Source organism: Pteronotus mesoamericanus, unplaced genomic scaffold (genome assembly GCF_021234165.1).
Source record: "Pteronotus mesoamericanus isolate MK-2021 breed Mesoamerican mustached bat unplaced genomic scaffold, CSHL_Meso_final contig_75, whole genome shotgun sequence".
Taxonomy (NCBI): Eukaryota; Metazoa; Chordata; class Mammalia; order Chiroptera; family Mormoopidae; genus Pteronotus; species Pteronotus mesoamericanus.
In genome coordinates, this window is record NW_026555249.1 from 8,892,574 (window position 1) to 8,910,993 (window position 18,420).

The following is an 18,420-nucleotide window of genomic DNA, read 5'->3' on the forward strand; positions in this document are numbered from 1 at the left end:
GAGAAGGGGTCTATTTTAATAACTTTCTAGTGCATTCACAAATAAAATCTCTCTCTCTTAACCCAAATAATTATTTTTGAAAAAAATTCACAAGTACAAATCCCACTTACTTGTAAAAACTGTACATCTTGAAATAACTCTTGTATGAACCTCCGACACGGGAGTCTAAATGCGCAGTGCGCCAGCAGGTGGGAAACCTCCGAGTAGAGGCAGATGTCGTCAAAGGTCTGCGGGTACTTCTCCTTAATTCTACAACGAGAGGATACACTATCTGGGATAAAAACTGTAACAATAACTCCATTTCCTCCAGAGTATCACTTCTTAAATATTCTTCTCTAGATACTGATCAGATGCCATATTTGCGGTGATGGCGTAAGAATATAAAATATTCCTACCTCACACTTAAGATATTTTACATTTCGGGCTATCTCTTAAAATAATCAAAACCCAAATATTTCTTGGAAAGTTATAAGTACTCTTTTTCACTGGTATGAGAAATTGCAGAATTTATCAGTCTAGGATGACTCAAATATTTTTAAAGTTCTTTTAAATTAGAAATAAGTTTTTCAAATTGGACTGAAGTTATTAATATCCTTGACTGAGCTATCCCTTTGTATCTTTCAAACTCTAATCAGCGGCTTTGAGCTAGGACAGAGCCCGAGAATCAGCGGTGGGCTGGGCTGCGCTGGGGGGGGTGGGGGGGTGGGGGGGGGGGGAGTGGCACAGGGAATGCAGGTTAAGGACCCATGACTCCTGGGGCTTCCAACTAGGTCGCTGCAGTGAGCCCCTGGGATCTGCGTTACTGCTGGGCTGGCCAAAAAGTCAGTTTAATTTTTTCTGTAAAATAGGAGATATATTTTTCACTTTCACCATTAACTTTACTGTTTTGGATATTTGAGTGTGTTGGCTATCTCCTGTGTGGTAGAAAGTGGGGTGTTCTCAATTAATGTCTCAATTTGATCATTATCAACTTCAACTGGTCTACCCAACCGTGGAGCATCATCATCCAGTGAGACATCTCCAGCACGAAGCATCGCAAACCACTTTAGAGATGTTCAATCAGTTGCAGTGTCTTCTCCATACACTGCACAAACCTTTTTTTGTGTTCAGTTGTGTTTTTACCTTTCTTGAAAGAATAAAGCATATGCCAAAAGTGTTGCTTATTTTCTTCCACCTTGAATTATTAAAATGGCTACACAAAAACTGACCAATTTTGATGAGTATTTTTTTTTAAATGCACACTGATATGGCATCTGTCCCGATGCAATCTAACAAAATTGTTTAGAACAAAGTTAAAGACAACTAAACGCTCCTAGAGCCACCATACAGAAAAAAACACACAGACTTTTTGGCCACCCCCCTGTTTTGTTAAAAGCCTCACAGGAGACCCCGAGGTACTCTTCTTTTGAGGATCACTGCTTTGACTGCTACAAACCAAAAATGCTGACTCTTCAGTCTGAATTTTCTTGTATCATGTTGCTGTGATTTGGAAAAACAATAAAAATTTTACAACTTTCATTAAGAAAAAGATGGAAAAATACAGGAAAGTTAATCCAAGAAAATATCACTTGGTTTATGTAGGTAGGCTTTTCTCAAACTTGAAGAAAGGATTTCCTTACTTTCTTAAAAATTATTGAAGACCCCAAAAAGCTTATTTTTTGTGGGTTATAGCTATAAATAGCACATTAGAAATTAAAATAAAAAATTAAAAATATTTACTGATTCATTTAAAAATAAACCAATTACATGTTAACATCAATACATATGTGCTAACAAAAAATAATTAGATTTTCCAAAACTAAAAATGTAACTGTATTATTTTATATTTTTACAGATCTCTTTTAAAGTCTGGCTTAATAAAGATAGCTGGATTCACATACCTGCTTCTGCATTCAATCTGTTACCATGTTTTTTTAGTAGAAGTATATGAAGAAAATCGGGCCTCACACATGTATGCTGGCTGTGTTGAAAACTACTGATTTATGTTAATTAGTCTGACTTTTGAAGTATTTCAAGTATCTTTTTCACCATAAAAAGCAGAACAAAGAATAGTCATACTTAGTATTAACTTACGTTAAAAGTCCAGTTTCATGACATTTAGTTGAAACTGAACTACTCAAATTAATGACTAATCTTAGAACTTCTTTGCGAAGGAGTATACGGCACATTGGTGTATCATCTGGAATTGTTTTAACACCTGAAAAGAAGATTAAAATATTTTATCTATATCACAATAGAAAATGATTTTAAGTCACGGAATTTGTTAAACTTTACCTAAAGATTTAAAACTGAGATAAACTACACATGCTCTGTTGATCACTTGGGAACAAAATTCTTTCTAATGAAAGCAGACAGCTAAGAGGATACATACAGGTGTTGATAAAAGTGTAATAGTTGGCTAGACTTGCCTCACTAAAACTGGTAATTCTGAGACAATTTTAATTAACATTATTTATGAGCAACAACAATACTTGTGTGTGTTAACAATGCTTGGACCTGAATCTGGAAACTTACCTAGCAGCAGTTCTGTGCTTTTGGTGCTGCTGGCTGAGCCTTCTTGAGACACACCATCACTACACCCAGAAATCCCCGAGAACTTAGACGGAACTACTTCTAAGGGATTATGGAGAGTCTGCTCACACCAATCAGAATATGGAATGTCTTGGAGGTCTGAAGGAAAAATTAGTTATTTCAATTAAAGTATCACAATGGCTTATTTCCTATGCTTGCATTATATAACAGAGAGATAGATGTTCCTTGTAATTTCTGTCTAGTTTTCAACAATTACTTTTCATCATTATTTTCAAAATACATTCAGACTACTTAGATAATGAAATTTGTTAAATCCTGAAGACATTTATACATATTAATTTATTTTCCTAAATTAGGAAAATATTAAAATGTGATTATTTAAAAATTCAAATAGAGGCACATATAGAATAAAAAGTGAAGACACCTTACCTATCCCTCTCCTATTCTTTCTATACCCAATCTAAATACCACCCTCCATGGAAAAATACGGTTTAAAGTTTGTATATAATTTCAAGTCTTTTGCTATTATAAATTTATCTTTTTTGCTCTTTGGGTATAAAGCGGGATTATATCATATGTATTATTCAATGACTTGCTTTTCTCCCCATTTAATAATTACCAATGTAAGAATCTTACTGCCCTGGCTTACCATATGATTCCTTAGAATTTACCATACTACTCATGCATGGCCAAGGTCCTCTAAGAAGGGATTTTAAAGTAATCAAACACCTTAGCATTGCTAAAATAACATCAAATTTTTTTAATTTAAAAACTTTCTGGGCACTTAAATGATTAGAACGAGTGAAAATCAGAAGTCTTTGGTTATTCTTTTAAGGGAGTAACCCTGGGCAACCTATAAAATCATACAACCTTAGTACTATAAAAAATACGGGACATTAAGTTTTCATCTCATGAGAAGGTTCAGAAAGAAGGGACACACACAGTGAGAAAGTAAGACCTCTTGACAGCAGTCTAGTACTTTCTGCACCATGCCACACTGTCAGCGTAGAGGAAAAAAAGGTATACATATAGATTTTATTCTCACCCAAGGATATGTTTATTGATTTTAGAGAAGGAGGGAGGGAAGGGTGGGGAGAGAAGGGGAGAGGTAGGGGGGGAGAGAGGGGGAAGGGGGGGAGGGGGAGAGAGAGAGAGAGAGAGAGAGAGAGAGAGAGACACAGACTGACTGATGTCAGAAACATTGGGTTGCTTTCTGAAGGCACCCTGGCTGGGGATCCTAGGTACATATGTGCCCTTACTGGAAACTGGACCTGCAACTTTTTGGTGTAGCGGATGACATTCCAACCAACTGAGCCACCCGCCCACGGCAAAAGGTGTATTTTTAAAAGTCCAGGAAACTAGACCAATCTTCACATATACTACCTCTCCTATGTCACTTTCCATGGAACAAAAACATCACCACCTCATCTCATCTCTAATCTCCTCCTAAGATTACTATTTATGTAATACTAAGCATAAAGTACTTTGATTCATTGGAAGAACATCTATAAATTTAGCATAATTTTAAAATTTCAGTTATTAAGAAAATCATATTAATTAAACATGCTACTTAAATTATACATTGACTTTAAAAATAACCTATTGCCAAAAGATCTGAGAACTGAAGATGTACTTAAAAACCAGTAATGCTGAATAACCAGGCGAGAGATGTTATTTTAGACTCAGTTGATGAGATATCCAGGAAGTAAAATGAGAAAACGTGCCAGCACAAGTAATAGTAAGAAAGTTATACTTTCTTCTATTGATTTATTTGTAAAAAGTTATAAACGAATTTATTTAAACCTCACTTTAAACCAGTAACAACTCTTTACATCTCTAACCTGTTACAATTGCATTCTCTTGTCTACAGATATCATTTACTGTAACTTAAAAAAATCATTTCTTTAGATAAGTTAGGTTCTAATATAGTAATTAGTTCATCTCTTTTTGGAGACAAGAAACAGCATCTTAAGTAAAATAATAACAGAAGGCATTCCTTATCTAGGATCCATTTTTGTGTGTGTGAAACATACTAGGTCATATGAATTAACTTTTAAGTGTTACATGGAAACTTCAGAGAACATGTAGGGAAAATGTGGACACTACTTATAAATTGGCAGGGAAAGGAGAAGCAAAAACTCTTGGAAATGGGGGAAGGAACACAGCTAGCTGGCCTACTTTTTGTCACGCATAGAAGATAATTTAGCATATGAGTTCCCTGAAGGTAAAACCACACATACTCGGTTAATGTTATTTACCTTTAATGATCTTTATTTTCCATCTTCTCTTCAGAAGTATTCAATATAATAAACCTTAGACACACTTTTACTCAAGACACTTCAAGATTATTTTTAATTTGGATGAAATATGTCCATAAACTAAATTGTTTTATCTACAAGACTGATGTTTAGCTTAACTACAGCTGTTTACTTTTGTTTTCTCTATTTTTAATAATATTTTAGTTTAGCTTTATCTTTCATTTAAAATTGCAGACATGAAGTATGTGGCAAAAAATAAAAAACTCTAAGCAAAAATAGTGTATGAATCTGTATGGTTAATTCAGAAAAAATCATTAGCTAATTTTTTTCTACCAGAAAGTAGTAAATCCCAAAATAGCTTATGGGAAATGCTGAAACAATTATTTGTTAAAAAATTAAGAATTTCTGTGAGGAGCTCTACCTCTAAAAATATAACCACCTGATAACCAATTCTCTTGGGCAGCAGCAGATGTAAAAGAAAGTGAGCAAAATTTTCCTTAGGAGTACAGTAAGATCACTACTATAACTGAATTATCAGAATTTATATATGAGAATATTATTTCTAACATAAACAACTTACTGTGAGTTACCATTTATAGGGAGCTTTCTGAATGCTAATCTTCCTTATATGTTACTAAATATCAGAATTCCATAAAGTATGTATCATTATTCTCATTTACAGATTTAAGCAGAAATAAAAACTAAAGCTCGGTGAAATGAGGTAGGCTGCCCGGTATCAAATAGCTAATCAGGTGGAAAATAAGAGCCCAAGTCTTCTTGACACCACAGCTCACCGCTCTGCTCCGTCTACGTCAGGGGCCTCCAGTGCTTCTGGAAGCCCTGGCACTTACTGCCCCTCGCCCCAGACAGGCAAACAACGACCAGTTCACCATTCCCTTTCCTTTGCCATCTGCATACCACTAGGCCTTTGTAAAGATTTTGACTAAAACATGGGTTTTGCAGCTAAAATAATTTTGAAAGCCGGTGCTGTGCCTTTATAAGGCTTTCCTCTCCCCAGTGTAGTTTCTACCTATTTGTTACAAATTGTCAATTTAATAACTTAGACATTCAAACTCATCTTGCTGTTGCTGTCTCTTAGTGGAGTTGGCTGATTGTTTTCTAATGCTTTCACTTTCACAGATGGCCTGGTCTAATATACAAGTGCTTCCCACTTGTAACTTAATAGACATGTAGATAGACACGAGCGCAAATGAGGTGGTTTTTATAAAGCAGGCCCAACAAAAACACGTAATACTAAATTTCGAAAGGCTGACACTTGGCCTTGCACAGTAGAACCATGCAATGCATAAACATCTGTGAAGGTAGAAGACAGAGAATAAATTGTTACTAAATATCGTATTCTAGTAGCCTTTCCTCTCAGCTTTAGCATTTTTTGAATGACCACCACCACCACCACCACTACTGCCACCGGACTGGATGTTTTAGAGAATGGAATGTGTTGTGTTCAAATCTTGACATCCCTTTAACATGATCATTAAATAGTAGAACTATGTTTTAAAATTTTTATTTATTTTATAATAGTTTTTTAATATATATCTGTTTTTCCATTACCAGTTATCTCCTCTATACCCTAGTAGGACTGTTGTTTTAGTTACCTGCCATGGATAAGGATGTCTTCTTTCCTATGTATAAATCCCTTACTACAGCCTCCATCAGTGCTCCTCAGACCTTACTGTGTACACGGACCGTGTAGGAGTCCTGTTACAGTGCAGATTCCGATTCTGTATGTGGGTGGAGTTTGAGACTCTGCATTTCTAACAAGCTCTCGGGTGATGCTGATGCACTTTGGGTAGCAAGGGCTCTGCAGGGCCTGGTCTCTACATGTCTTTCTAGGCTGATCTTGTATCTCCTTCTCCCTCGCTGACTTCAACCCACACAAGTGTCAGTTTAGTCCCTTCTAGTACCTATATTTGCTCTCATCAGACAAGACTTTTGCTCAGGCTCCTGCCTCTGTCTTTTAAAATTCTCTATACTCCAGCCTTCTCTTAGTTAGCTTCTGTCCATTCTTTACACCACAGCTCAGCATTAACATCTTCAGAAGTTTCTTCTTTGACCTATTTGGTTATATTCCTTTGCTAATACTTGTACCCATCTTAGATGGCACTTTTTACAAATGCAGTACTGTATTTATATAACTGATTTGACTGATGGAGCAATCAATCAATCAATCATTTCTTTCCCCACTGGACTAAGGCCCAAAGAGAAGAAGATTAACATCTTTACTTTTTTTCCTCCCAACTGCTTTCCTGGTATCTAGTTTAACAGCTGATCCACGGTAGTGGTGTGATAAGCATTATGCTGAAAGCACAAAGGAGGAAAAGTTCAGTGACTTCTCACGATTAGCCTCCTCCCCTTCACACCCCTGAGATGGGTTTCAGCAGTAAATTGTAACCCCTTCCCGATGAAGTGTTAGTCTCCCCGCGCTGCTCCCTCCATCTAACACATCAAGTCACTGCAACAGCAGCCAAGCGGCTCTGCCGCCCAGGGAGCCCCTGACGGCAGCAGGTCTCTCCCAAGCCCCACACCCCAGGACCCTGCTCGATGGCTCCCCAGGCTACGGACCCAGAACTAGCTGTGACTGTCTGTGACTGGGTACGTAGTGGCTGGTTTCCCTATTTCTTACGTGATAAATAAGTAGAGAATACAGCAAAAACCCACAGGATGTGCTTCGTAAGTACTACCGAATGCTGAAAAAGCAGAACTTGAAGAAATGAAAATATCATAAATGATGTATGTGTATTGCCAAATGACTTAAAAGCAGTATCTTCTCTTTGCGTGCCATGCTTCAGAACAACACTACTCAAACCTTTTCAGTCACAGGGCTGTTCACAGTGGGAAGCGTCTCATCAGGGGTTTGAAAAACCCAGGCCATATTGGGGCCTGGGCCCACGGAGGGGATTAACACCCCAGCACCCCCCTATCCTTACCTGTAGCACATCAGTGTGCCATACCCATCAGCTGAGAAGCTCTGAATCATAGCACCAAGGAGGAACTCGGAAGCGTGGTCCAGAGGACTTTGTCAACACTAGGTTTTTCCTGAGGGTAGCTATCCCAGCAAAAAGCTATCCATGGTAATATTTTATCACCAAGAAAAGCTATCTATGGTAATACTTTAAACATATATACCCTAACGTGAAAATGCTAATATATGTCCTTGTTGAATCATATGAAAAAGCTGAATCTCAGTCTGCTTTATTACTCCACCAAAAACACACTGAGTGCCTACTACACAAAGCAGTATGCAGTTAAATATCAGAACTATAAAAATGAAAAGACATAACAGACCATACTCTGAAGGAACTTAGTGAGTGGAAGGGAAATAAACAACCAAGCAATAATTATCAAATGCGATCTATGTAGTACAAAGGGCAACGAGAGTGGAGAGGAGGAAGTGCCAACATCTAACTCAGATAAAATACTCTTGACGTTTAGAATAGGGTGGACTTGCTAAACAGTGTGCTTGTGTGTGAATTGCCATGTGTATAAGGAGGGGCAGGAACAAGAGGAAACAGCAGGAAAAACACAGCTTTCACGCCTATAGTCATTAAAAAGAACACGATTTGTTCAAAAACTTCAAGTCAGTCAGGAATGGTTCATTAACTATAAGACAGGAGAATGGTAAAAAAAGACACTAGACAGGTCACTCACAGAGTCTTGGATGCTGGGCATGAATAGATGGTAAAGAACTGTCAAGGGATTAATCCCAAGCAATAACATGAAAGTAAATTGGAAAGAGCCAAGATTTGGAGAGAAATAACACCACTCCAACAGGGAGATGCTAAATGACTGAACTAAGGCTGAGGTCATGAGAATGGAGTAAGAGGGATGATAGAGAAATTCAAGTTCAGGTGTGTTCATCCAGGACATAATCACTCACCCGAATGACTACATATTGCACTTAGTTGGTTACTGGGCTGAAAACCCAGAATTTCGATACAGACACAATAAAGGCAATTATCATCTGTATGTTCCTGTAGTCCAGTGTCTTCTGTACTTTCTAAAAACAGAGAAGCATCTGAATGGACTGAATTCATTATTTCCGTAAGACTCATCTGCTGTCGTAGCAAGTGAAAGGAGTTTTTTACAAGACCTCCAGTTCCAGATGGAAGACCTGAGCATGAGTAAATACAAAACAATGTGATAAAGATAGTATCAATGACACTTCTTTCAAGGTGCCTTAAACTACGTGAAATTTTAAAGGAGGAAAGCTAGGGAAGAAAATCAGAACTCTTTTTATCACTCAAAATCTAACCTTAACTGGGAAGACAAAATAATTTGCTTTAATTAGGAAAATAATATAGCTAGCAGATGTTTATATTACTTTAATATGAGATTTTAGATTAAAAGTGGAAAACTGAGATTGTACAATTAAGGCATCATTTCAATTATCATCAATATTTGCATAAAGAGAAGTAATAATTCTGACTCTAAAGAGGTACTGTTTAAAAGAAATACTCAAGCTCATAAAGCTTTAAACTTGTGGCTGAGATGCATATAGTCATTAAAATATCACAGTTGATAATAAAGAGAGATCATGTAATGTGTAAGTACATTTTTATCTTTGCCCAAATGGCTAATCCTCAGACCTATGAGCATTAGTGTTGCAAATTTTTCATGTATTATTTTTTAAAATCAGAAGTAACTGATCTAGTTTGTCTTCTTAGAGGATGAATACAGTTGAAAAAACACTTAAGTCCCTCACACACGCAAACTTGTGGTTTAATTTTAAATGAACTCAAAACAACTATTTCGGTATAATTTTAAAGATGATCCAAAAGTAAGTATCCCTGGGTTTGAAGTGTCATCCTACTGAAAAGAACATTCTTTTTAACTTTCTTTTTTTTTCTTTTTACTATAAAGAGAAGTCTCATGAGAATAAACCATACATTACCTCCTGCGTCATGAGCAAACACTCTTGGACCTCGATCATCATGTGGAGGTATATTTTTAGTCTGAAAATAGGGAATATCCTTTACCTAAAACAGATATAAATCATGGTAAATTCTGCTATAAAAAAGAAGTCCACTTTATGGATTATTAGCAAAATCAAATGAAATGACATTTTAAATAAAATTATCATAGCACCTGAACCTACGACAAAAAATTTACTGAAGGTTAAATAACCAAAACTTGACAAAATAATAATTCTTAAATCCTTAATTATTCATGGTGATTTAAACGGATACTAAAATATTATTTTAGAATTTATCCAAAATGTCTTTAACCCGCTAAGCAAATATGTGTTCTTTAGTATTCTGTACCATCTTGGGGTTTGGGAGTATTCATGGGATTAGGGCCACTTTACATAGCTGGGCACAACCTGTGCTGTCATGTGAGATAAAATTCCACAATTATATGCCAATTATTTCTCAATTTCAGAAAACCAATACAGAGTAAGTCAAATATGACTAAAAACAAGGTTAGGAATTCACTAAATTTCTATACAGGATATATTGATAAAATCAAACAAGATACTCATTAACAATTAAGGCATCAGAAGGGAAGATAATGTTCTGGGGACTTGGAGACACTAAATAATAATATGTAACAGCTGAGAAAGGTAAGATGATTTTCATAACATTTCTTTAAACAAAACTGCCTTTAAAATCATTTTCTCCAAATTAGTATTCACTTTATACCTTCTAGCAAAGCAGTTATAGAATATGAAAAACGAGGAAACCAACTGGTAAGAAAACAACAGGCTGTATGATACCTGGAATATATCATTGATGTCTACTGGAAGAGCAAGACCAATATAGTCATCTGAGCTCCCGTACGTCGCACTGGACACCATAGACCTCACTGAGGAGGATCGCTGCAGGGTATTTTGATTAATAGGACTTAATAAATCTTCTTTATCTAACGAAGCATAACTTAAAGCTTTCATGAACCTATAATACCATAAAAAAACCACTTGTATTAGTTTCTTGATTTGTAATACATATTAATCATATAAAGTAATTTTAATTTATTTCCATATCTTCATAAAAGATAAACAATAGCTAGTCAAGTAGTAAACAGTGCCATCTTATTAACTGAGAACATATAAACACTTGAAAATATTTAGCTGTTATAAATTGATATAAAAAGGTCATCATTAATGTCGGCTGTTAACAAAAACAACTGTTATGGTACCCCAGGTATAATTCTTTATTATTTTTATGAAAAATGAGAAAAGTTACTTACCATTCTTTGAATGGTAATTACTTCAATGCTTTATCAACATTAGATTCATGTAATACAGAAGACAGATATAAAATACAAAGATACTGGTACTGTTTGTAATTACAAGATAGTTTCATATGAAATACTGCTATTTCCTCAATGTACTTCTTACCAGTGATTCCCTAACAAATATGGCCTACTGACAGAAGACATACCTTTCTTATTCATGTAATACAAATGCTAAAATATTTACTAGACATCTGCTATGTACGAGAATATACAAGGAACTACTCAAGGTTCCAGAGTATATGTATATTAATATTTGGAAACCCAAGTCACTTAAAATGTAATAATGTAGCCTGGTATTAAAGCAAAGAATTATTTGTAAAGCACATAAAATAAATGCTTCATAAACAATAGCTACTAAGATTATTATAGCAAAAACCACTCTTAATTTCTACTAATCTCCACCTAAAAACCACTCATAATTGAAATTTATGAATTTCAAAAAAAATAGGTCAGTGGTTTTTAAATTGTACTGTTATACTTCTGTAATTCCACAAAAGTCAAGGTCTACTGGAGTGGACAGAAGGAATTACTGGATTACTTGCTTTTTCAATCCCTACTTCAGCTAGAGTAGCTCTATTTTTATCTATCCCACATACTACTGAGTTTTCATAGAAATGTTTCTGTGAAGAAAGAGTTTCTCTACTTAAAGAGCAACCTTTAAAAAGCTTAAAACTTCTGACACAGCCCAGGCTCTGCTAGAGGTGGCATGTGCAGTGCAGACATTTACTACACAGATTTATAGTGGTGAGCATCCAAGGGGTTTGTCTGACTTTGCTCTAGATTGCTGAGGTCTGCGAAGCTGCTGCGTTACAGGAAGATGAGACATTACAGTCTGATTTAGAGAATACTGTCCAAGTTCATTCACGCAGTACCAGGATTAGAACTCAGGATTAAGGATTCCTACTTCAGTGTTTTTTTCTACTATGTTCCAAGGTACTATCTCAGTGAGATATGGTTTTTAAGATTGTTGGATTCACGTTATGCATTATACCACAGGTATCAGCAATGTATACGCTTCTAATTTTATAAGAAAAAGAACTAACAAAAAATCTTCTCAGCTTGGATTCAAAACCATTATTTTAAAGCAAGCTTGTAGTTATTATCCATTGTTTTCACTTTCTCTGAACTAACCCAAGAACAGAAATAGGAAGACTAATGCCAACACAGTTTCTTCCTCCATGGAACCTAGTACATAGTAAGTACTGAATACCATTTGAAGAATAAATGAAAGACTTGATGAATGTGAAGTTCTGTTATGGTCTCATGCCTCTCTAAAATGTTCCTTTTTCTTGACTGTTTTTTCTTGTTTTTATTTTCTTCTCTCCCAAGAAACTAAAAACACCTATTATTCTTCTTAATACCAATGATTTGGCATTCTACTCTAGGTAATTTACAAATCTTTTTCTCCTGTTCTAACAGAGAATAGAGGAAGTAAGATCTTAACAACCCAGACAGGTTAGAGAGAATAAGCAACTTGGGGTAAATGTCTTTTTAATTTATTCCTATGAATATTTAAGCACTACTTTTCATCTATGCTTTAATCAACTTTGATAGAAATGCCTGCTTCAATGAGAGACAACAAACTTAACTGGAAAGTTCAGAATTAACAGCGCTTTTGTTACAGTACTGAGCTACAAGATGGTGGTACTCTTACTGTTAAATCGGTGTACTATGTTCCTCATTGCTCCTGAAGGACGGCTGCCAGGCTGCTGTGGTCTTTCAGTTCTCAAATACTTTCTTGTAGTATTAAAGTTTCCTTCTCTGCTACCAATTTTATCAGCTGCCCTTTCCTGTTACAGTGTGCCTAATAGGAGAAACTGCTCATTGTTGCTTCTATGGGCCTGAAAACGGGTATCTAAGCTGTTAGAATAAATGTTAACAAACTCTGAATGCAAGTCAGAGGTACCTCCTTTGAATAAAATTCATGAACTTTACTGCACAGATTTATATTGGTGAGGTTATGAGAGGTTTGTCTAGCTTTGTTCTGAATTGATGAGGCTGCCAAAAGCCAGTATGTCCCAGGTAAATGAGACATTACTGCACAATTTATGAAATTATACAAAAGAGACATAATTACTTGCTACCAGGAACCCCATCTACTAAATATGTTAGCACTATTAAAACAAAACTTCTTAGTAACTTCTTAACATGATTAAGATTTTGGTTATATAAGAGCCAAATGAATTACATTAAGAAATGATTACCAATGATAATGATGATGATGGTAATAATAGCAAATTTTTATTGGATTTGTAGTATGTGCCAGGCATTATTCTCAGTACTTGACAGATACTGAATAAATGTAAATGAATAATCTGAAACTAAAAACATTTTTAGAACTATCTGGCCCAACAAGAAACAACAAAAATAGGTAAAGAAATTTTTGCGACAAATACAACACTGCATATCTAAATTGTTTACTTTGACCAGCTTGCTATAATCTTTAGATGTGACATAGAAATTCCCTAAATCAGTGGTCCCCAACCTTTTTGGCATCAGGGATCATTTTTCTCCACGGGGGGAAGGGTGGCGGAGGACACAGGAAGTAGAGCTCAGGCGAGGAGCTTCCCTTGTGGCTCAGTTCCTCACAGGCCGCAGCCTGGGGATTGGGGACCCTACACTAAATGTTCTTGAGCACAGGCACACTGGCATTGCTGAATCCTGAGGGCCAAGTAATTCATTTAATGTTCATTAGGTTCCTACTTAATAACAACAAGCTACTTAAAGTAAAAAGAATTTCACTGAAATTTTCAGTTATTAAAAAAAAAAAAAAAAAAAAAAAAAAAAAGAGGTCAACTTTTGGAGCCTTAAATTGACCTACCTGAAAAGGTTGTTTGTTATTGTAGGTCTTAAGCTCCTGATTCCCCCGACATGCTTCTTTTTAAAATCAATCCTTGCAGAAGCGAGAAATAAATAAAAAAAATGTAACTTAGTTGTTCTTGCAAAGCATATATGTTTACTCTCAGGGCCTAAAGGAGTTTCTTTTCCCCCCTCGCAGCTGCAAGAATCCATTTCAAATCATATCGGGTAACTAGGAGCTTACAGCCTACCATAGTAAACAATAGGTCAGTTCAGAGGCTTCTATGTAGGTGTAAGACCTGGCTATGCTTCACATTTTAGTCTGTTAAAATACCATCATTACTGTTCACTTTTAAACGTGTACTTACTCACCTGCTTGGTGTTAACCTGGATTCAAAGCTGTTGGCCTTCATGGTGATGGTATCAGTAAAGAGCACATCTTTTGCTGGAGATGCCAAAGCTTCAGAATGAGAGAGAGATGGATGCATTCTTTGTTGCTGTAATCTTTTCAGTGTAGCGTAGCCAAAGGCATCTCTAGAACTTGTGTAACTGAAGTTACAATCTGCTAGACTTTTAATTGTGGCGATAGAGGGTGCTTTAAGGGACTGTGCTCTTCTAGGAAGCGTATGAGAGGAACCCGGAGGCACCAGGGACACTGAGTTTGACTTGGAGAGAGAGAGATGGTTAGACTGTGGCGTCAAGTAGTGGCTTGTCTTAACAGTTTTAGTACTTACCACAGTACTCATACTCCCACAGTCTGTGTCCACAGTCGTAGCATCTACACCTACTGTCTCCCGGGAAGGACTTGAGCTCATTGAACTTATCCCACTTGTTGTAGTGTCTGTATTAAAACTTTGGCTACGTATCTTCATATGTGAGCTCGATGAACTTTCCACAACTAATCTTTCTCGACTTGTATTTTCTCTGTGATTCTCGGAACCAAGACTCTTGGTGAATTTTAAGTCATTCTCTCCAATACTTGGAGTACTGCCAGTGTCTTCAATGTGCCTATTCCCAACAAATGAAGTTTCTAATTGTAATGTTTTCTGTACTGTGGGTGTAAAATCATCACTGTGATTAAAGTCAACACTGGGCTCCGTAAATGTCCTGATCCGCCTGTTGCTTGTCTTACTTTCAGATGATTTCCCTCCTTTTGGGTCACTGCTACTACGATGTTTTTTATTAGGCAACGTAAGTGAATTTAAGATACGATTCTTCACAAGTTTGCTAGAAGCAAAGAAAGGGAATGAATTTTTATCCTTGACAGGTCCAGGCCGATCATAAAAGGCTGGCTCTGCATCTTCACTGATGTCAAGGAAAAATGTGCTTGTGGAGCTGCTGCCAAATCGGTCATCCTCCATGATGAACATACCTGTGACCAAAGGACTGATTAATAAATACAGAAAAACGGCAAGCACAGTCATGGTACCTAGTAGTAACACATTTCAGGAAATTTTTAATAGTCATATAAAGTAAACACTGTCAAAAATGAAGGGTTAAATTGCTGAGTCACAGAAAAAGAGCTTCCTTAATGGGGCTCTTCCGGATGTAATGAGCTGAGATGAGGTCACTGGAGTGGGGTGGGCCCCCAATCTGGTATGACTGCTGTCTTTATAGGAGGAGGGAGCACCAGAAAGACAGACACACAGGGGTAATACTATGCGGTAACGAATGCAGAGATTCGAGTGAGGCAGCTGCAACCTCAGGATGCCAAGGACTGCCGGCTACCACCAGAACTAGGAAGAGACAAGGAACGATTCCACCCAGAATTTCAGAGGGTTCATGGCCCTGCTGACACCTTGATTTCAGACTTCTGGCCTCCAGAACCATGAGAATTAACTTCTGTTTGAAGCTACTCAGTTGGTGGTACTCTGTTATGCCTGCCCTAGGAAACTAATATACTCATCCCTCTCTCTCCCTAAAAGAATTTCGATCTTCACATTTTATCTGTTATTACAAAAACAATCATGTTCAATTAAAAAATACTGTAGGGGAAAAACAGAGCTTCCTTGAGACCCAGAGTTTGGGCTTAAGTAAAATGTAAAATTATGTCATTATGAGGTTCTTCTGTTATTTCCAAAGAAAAACTACAGGACTGCTCATGGGACTGCCTACAGGAAATTTCTTTTCACTATTCGAAAAAGTGTTTCCAAAACCTCCAAATATCCAGGATAAAATTAAAAAGAAGAAATAAAGACTTGACCATGGATGCTTACTTAGTTGGTATAGAGTCCCGGTGATTTATTCTTGAAAACACAATAGGCAGAAGAAATTAATCTTATAGTAAATAAATTCCCAATTAAAACAAAATAGAAAGAACCAAGTCAAAACATTTTAAATTAACATTTAAACCAATGATGTTTATTTCTCGTTTGCCTTAGGTACTAAAAACTCATCTAAATTCAGCGCTTCACTCTTTAAAGACTCAAACCCAGGGGCTTAGTGACACTTACGGGACTTTCTTCTATTTCGATGTTTAATTATTCTATTGAAGAATTATAAACTACTTCAAATGTACTTGAAAGGCAAAAATAAAATCATAAACAAACTTGCATATTGCACTGTATTTCCATATTCTGTCCATTCTAAGATGTACATTTTTCACATTAAATATCTCTAAAATCAGGATGCACCTTGCAGTCAGGGATATGTCCTAGTTTAATAGGCAGCATTTTTTTCTTCTTTTTCAGTGGTATAAAATTATTGGTACACCTCCTATTAAATATTCATGGCATCTTAGATATGGTGAAATATGGTTTGATAAATGTGGTACTATCTTCTTTAAAAAAAGAACACGTCTTAAATTTTACACACACAATAACATTTAGCATAGAGCTTAAAATCCCAAACCATTTTTTATTTAATTGATTTTTGACACTCCATCTTTTAAGTTTTGCAGTTTAATTTTAAAATTTAGCTTTTTTCTCAAAAAATGAACATGTCAATCTATCTTTTAACAAATATATTCTGAGTCAACAATCTGTGTATCTGAAAAATAAATAAAAAACTAATAGGCAAATAAACATTTACTTATTAGATTACATGACAAGCAAAAAAGGGGAATGGCTCTTCTGGCACATGACTTATTATTTAATTCTGTAAAGTAGCATTTTCCAAAGATTGTTTAGAAAGCAAGGGGAGAGGACAATGCAGGTTGTGGCTATATATTGTTGTGAAAAATATGCATTCTCCAAGAGGCTGTTATTGCCAAATTATCTTAGAAAAAAGTAAATAAGGAATGTAACAAATACGTGTAAATTTTGATAACACAAATACAAATGTTGACTTTGGCTCACTTAACATAACTCTCACAATACTCACTTGATGGCGCAGATTCACTCTCACTATTATGTCTAGAGCTGGTCGACTCTGAGTTCAAACTTAAGGTGCTTGGTATAGATGAGAGTTCATTACTGAGTTGTTCCACATCATCTGGAACCACTGGCCACAGATGTTTGCGACTGTGCCTTACAGCATCCCAGTTGTGACATTTTAAAATATCACAGCCTTGTTTGGTTTTGGCTATAAGCCCAAGAACATATACACAGGTCCTGTATGTAGAAGATGCAGCAATGACTATTTATAACTCCAAATTGGAATTTCTTAAAGTAATCACAAAATATTGGTTTGCTTGTATACACATCTGATTTTTCTCCAAAAGCCATTTAAAATTGTTAAGCTTGTGGAAAAATGTATTAAAACGAGTTAGAGGTAAATTAGAAGCAATAAATAACATGAAAACCTCCCTAATAAAAATATTAATTACAATGAAATAAGTTAAAAAAACATAATGCAATCTTAGAACAAAACATATATTTGCTTTTTTATAATTTATTTTTTTTAGGAATAAATTTGGAATATTTGGGTTACAGGACCACTGGAATATTTAGGCAAATACATCACTTCACTGTTTATTTGCAAGGTAAACTTCAATATTATAATGAGAAAAACAGAATAATAATATTAAACAAGGAGGTCCTTGAGATGCTTAACTTAATGAATTAACAGTTCTAATGGACTACTCTGAATCATAAAATACTCTTCCCTTACACACATTTGTGAACAACAATGTATTATACACTAGAAAGGCTTCTGAGTTAAATGACATACCCTCTGATGGAAAGAACCTCACACTGTTTTGCAAGTTTGAGTATATCTGGAATTACATTTTCTTCCTGCAGCAAATTGAGACCCCAATTTGATGAGCCAATATTTCCCTGAAAGAAAAGAAATCACTTTTATCCAATCTCATACAATAGTAACTCTTCCAAGAGATTTGGAAAACTGGTCAAAAAACAAAAAATTTAATCCTATCTATGAGAGAAAAAAATGTGAAATAAATCTAAATAAGAAACTTTAGGAATTAATGTTCCATTTGCCTTAGCAAGAAAACTAATAGTTTAATCATTTATTTTCCAGCTTAAAAATAGTATTTAGCCCTGACTGGTGTGGCTCATTGGAATGAGGTCGGCCTGCAAACCAAATGGTCTCTGGTTCGAGTCCCATTCAGGGAACATGCAACTGGTGGCAGGCCAGGTCCCCTGCTGGGGAATGCAAGAGGCATCTGATTCATTTA

The 18,420-nt window shown here is 35.9% G+C and overlaps 1 protein-coding gene across 2 annotated transcripts in view; it reads right to left on the reverse strand.

Moving 5' to 3' along the window:
- Positions 1 to 18,420, reverse strand: part of RICTOR (RPTOR independent companion of MTOR complex 2) — a 100,597-nt gene that overhangs the window by 4,364 nt on the left and 77,813 nt on the right. The window contains exons 29-38 of one of the 2 annotated variants that reach the window (XM_054583956.1): positions 17,955 to 18,061; positions 17,166 to 17,395; positions 14,217 to 15,216; positions 13,867 to 13,938; positions 10,525 to 10,702; positions 9,703 to 9,787; positions 8,689 to 8,922; positions 2,515 to 2,670; positions 2,074 to 2,197; positions 111 to 249 (exon numbers count right to left, since the gene is read on the reverse strand). In XM_054583956.1, the coding sequence (XP_054439931.1) occupies positions 111 to 249; positions 2,074 to 2,197; positions 2,515 to 2,670; positions 8,689 to 8,922; positions 9,703 to 9,787; positions 10,525 to 10,702; positions 13,867 to 13,938; positions 14,217 to 15,216; positions 17,166 to 17,395; positions 17,955 to 18,061 (2,325 nt within the window). The remainder of the gene's footprint in view (positions 1 to 110; positions 250 to 2,073; positions 2,198 to 2,514; positions 2,671 to 8,688; positions 8,923 to 9,702; positions 9,788 to 10,524; positions 10,703 to 13,866; positions 13,939 to 14,216; positions 15,217 to 17,165; positions 17,396 to 17,954; positions 18,062 to 18,420) is intronic. The other variant, XM_054583957.1, reaches the window with a different exon arrangement.